At 70.7% G+C, this 944-nt stretch overlaps 1 protein-coding gene across 1 annotated transcript in view; it reads right to left on the bottom strand.

The window, feature by feature from the left end:
- The window catches only part of PGR (progesterone receptor), a 118,065-nt gene extending 117,706 nt beyond the window's left edge, over positions 1–359 (bottom strand). Inside the window, exon 1 of the mRNA XM_010848231.1 lies at positions 8–359. Within this exon, the coding sequence (XP_010846533.1) occupies positions 8–289 (282 nt within the window). The 5' untranslated portion in view covers positions 290–359. The remainder of the gene's footprint in view (positions 1–7) is intronic.
- Positions 360–944: the final 585 nt, after the last annotated feature.

The following is a 944-nucleotide window of genomic DNA, read 5'->3' as shown; positions in this document are numbered from 1 at the left end:
CAGCGCCCTCTGCGGCTTCCACTCCGGAATACGCCCCCTCCACGTCTGCCAGCGACTCTGGGTCCGGCGTCTTCCCGTCCAGGTCCTGAGCCTGGCAGGACCGAGGGAAGATCAGTCCGTCCAGGGAGAGGGGGAGGCCCGAGGCTGTGGGCGTCGGGCCCGAGGCCTCGCCCGCCTGGAAGGGGCCCGCGTCTGGGCGTCCCCGCAGAGGGGCTCCGGCCTGGGTGGGCGAGGGCGCTGTGCCCGCCACGTGGGGAGCGCGGGGACCCTTCGCCTTCAGCTCAGTCATGACGCCCTGGGCTCCCCTTTTCTCCTCCCCTGTCTCTGGGGAGGGGGGGATAGCGGGAGGACCAGGGGGCGTCAGGAGGCTCGGGGCCGCGGGAGGAGAGAACCGGAGTTGAATTTGGCTGGAGCGGACGGCGGAGAGGGGGGTGAACTCTCCACCTCCTGGGTGTGAAGGGGGCGGCCCCGATGGGCCTCCGCCCTCGCCCCGGGTCCGCAGGTCGGGGGAGGGGGTGGCAGTCACTCTGTCCCTGAGGTAGGTGGGGAAACCAGACGACGGCGGTGGTAGGGATCCCGTAGAGCTCTCCAGGGGTGTTCCCCGGCTTCCGTCTGCGGACAGGCGACGCAAAGTACTCACAAACCGCGGGGCGCACCCCAGGGGCGGCGGCTTCGCAAGCACTGGACAGAGGCTGTGGCTCTTGACTTTTGCGCCCGCTCCAGCGCCGGGATGCTCCCGGTCCGGGCTGCGGTCCCCGTCCTTCCCCGGACACCCCGGGGCTGTATCGGCCTCTCGGCGCAGCCCATCCTCAAGAGTAGCGCCGTCTCTGCCGGCTCCGGGTCGCTCGCCACGAGCATCTCCACGGTGCTCACATCTCTTGGCAGTCCGCTAGCACGGAGCGCCCGGAGCTGCGGGGTCCACTGAGATGCCACGTGAAGCGAAG

Source organism: Bison bison, unplaced genomic scaffold, assembly GCF_000754665.1.
Source record: "Bison bison bison isolate TAMUID 2011002044 unplaced genomic scaffold, Bison_UMD1.0 scf7180017864262, whole genome shotgun sequence".
NCBI lineage: Eukaryota > Metazoa > Chordata > Mammalia > Artiodactyla > Bovidae > Bison > Bison bison.
This window is presented reverse-complemented; position numbering and strand designations above follow the sequence as displayed.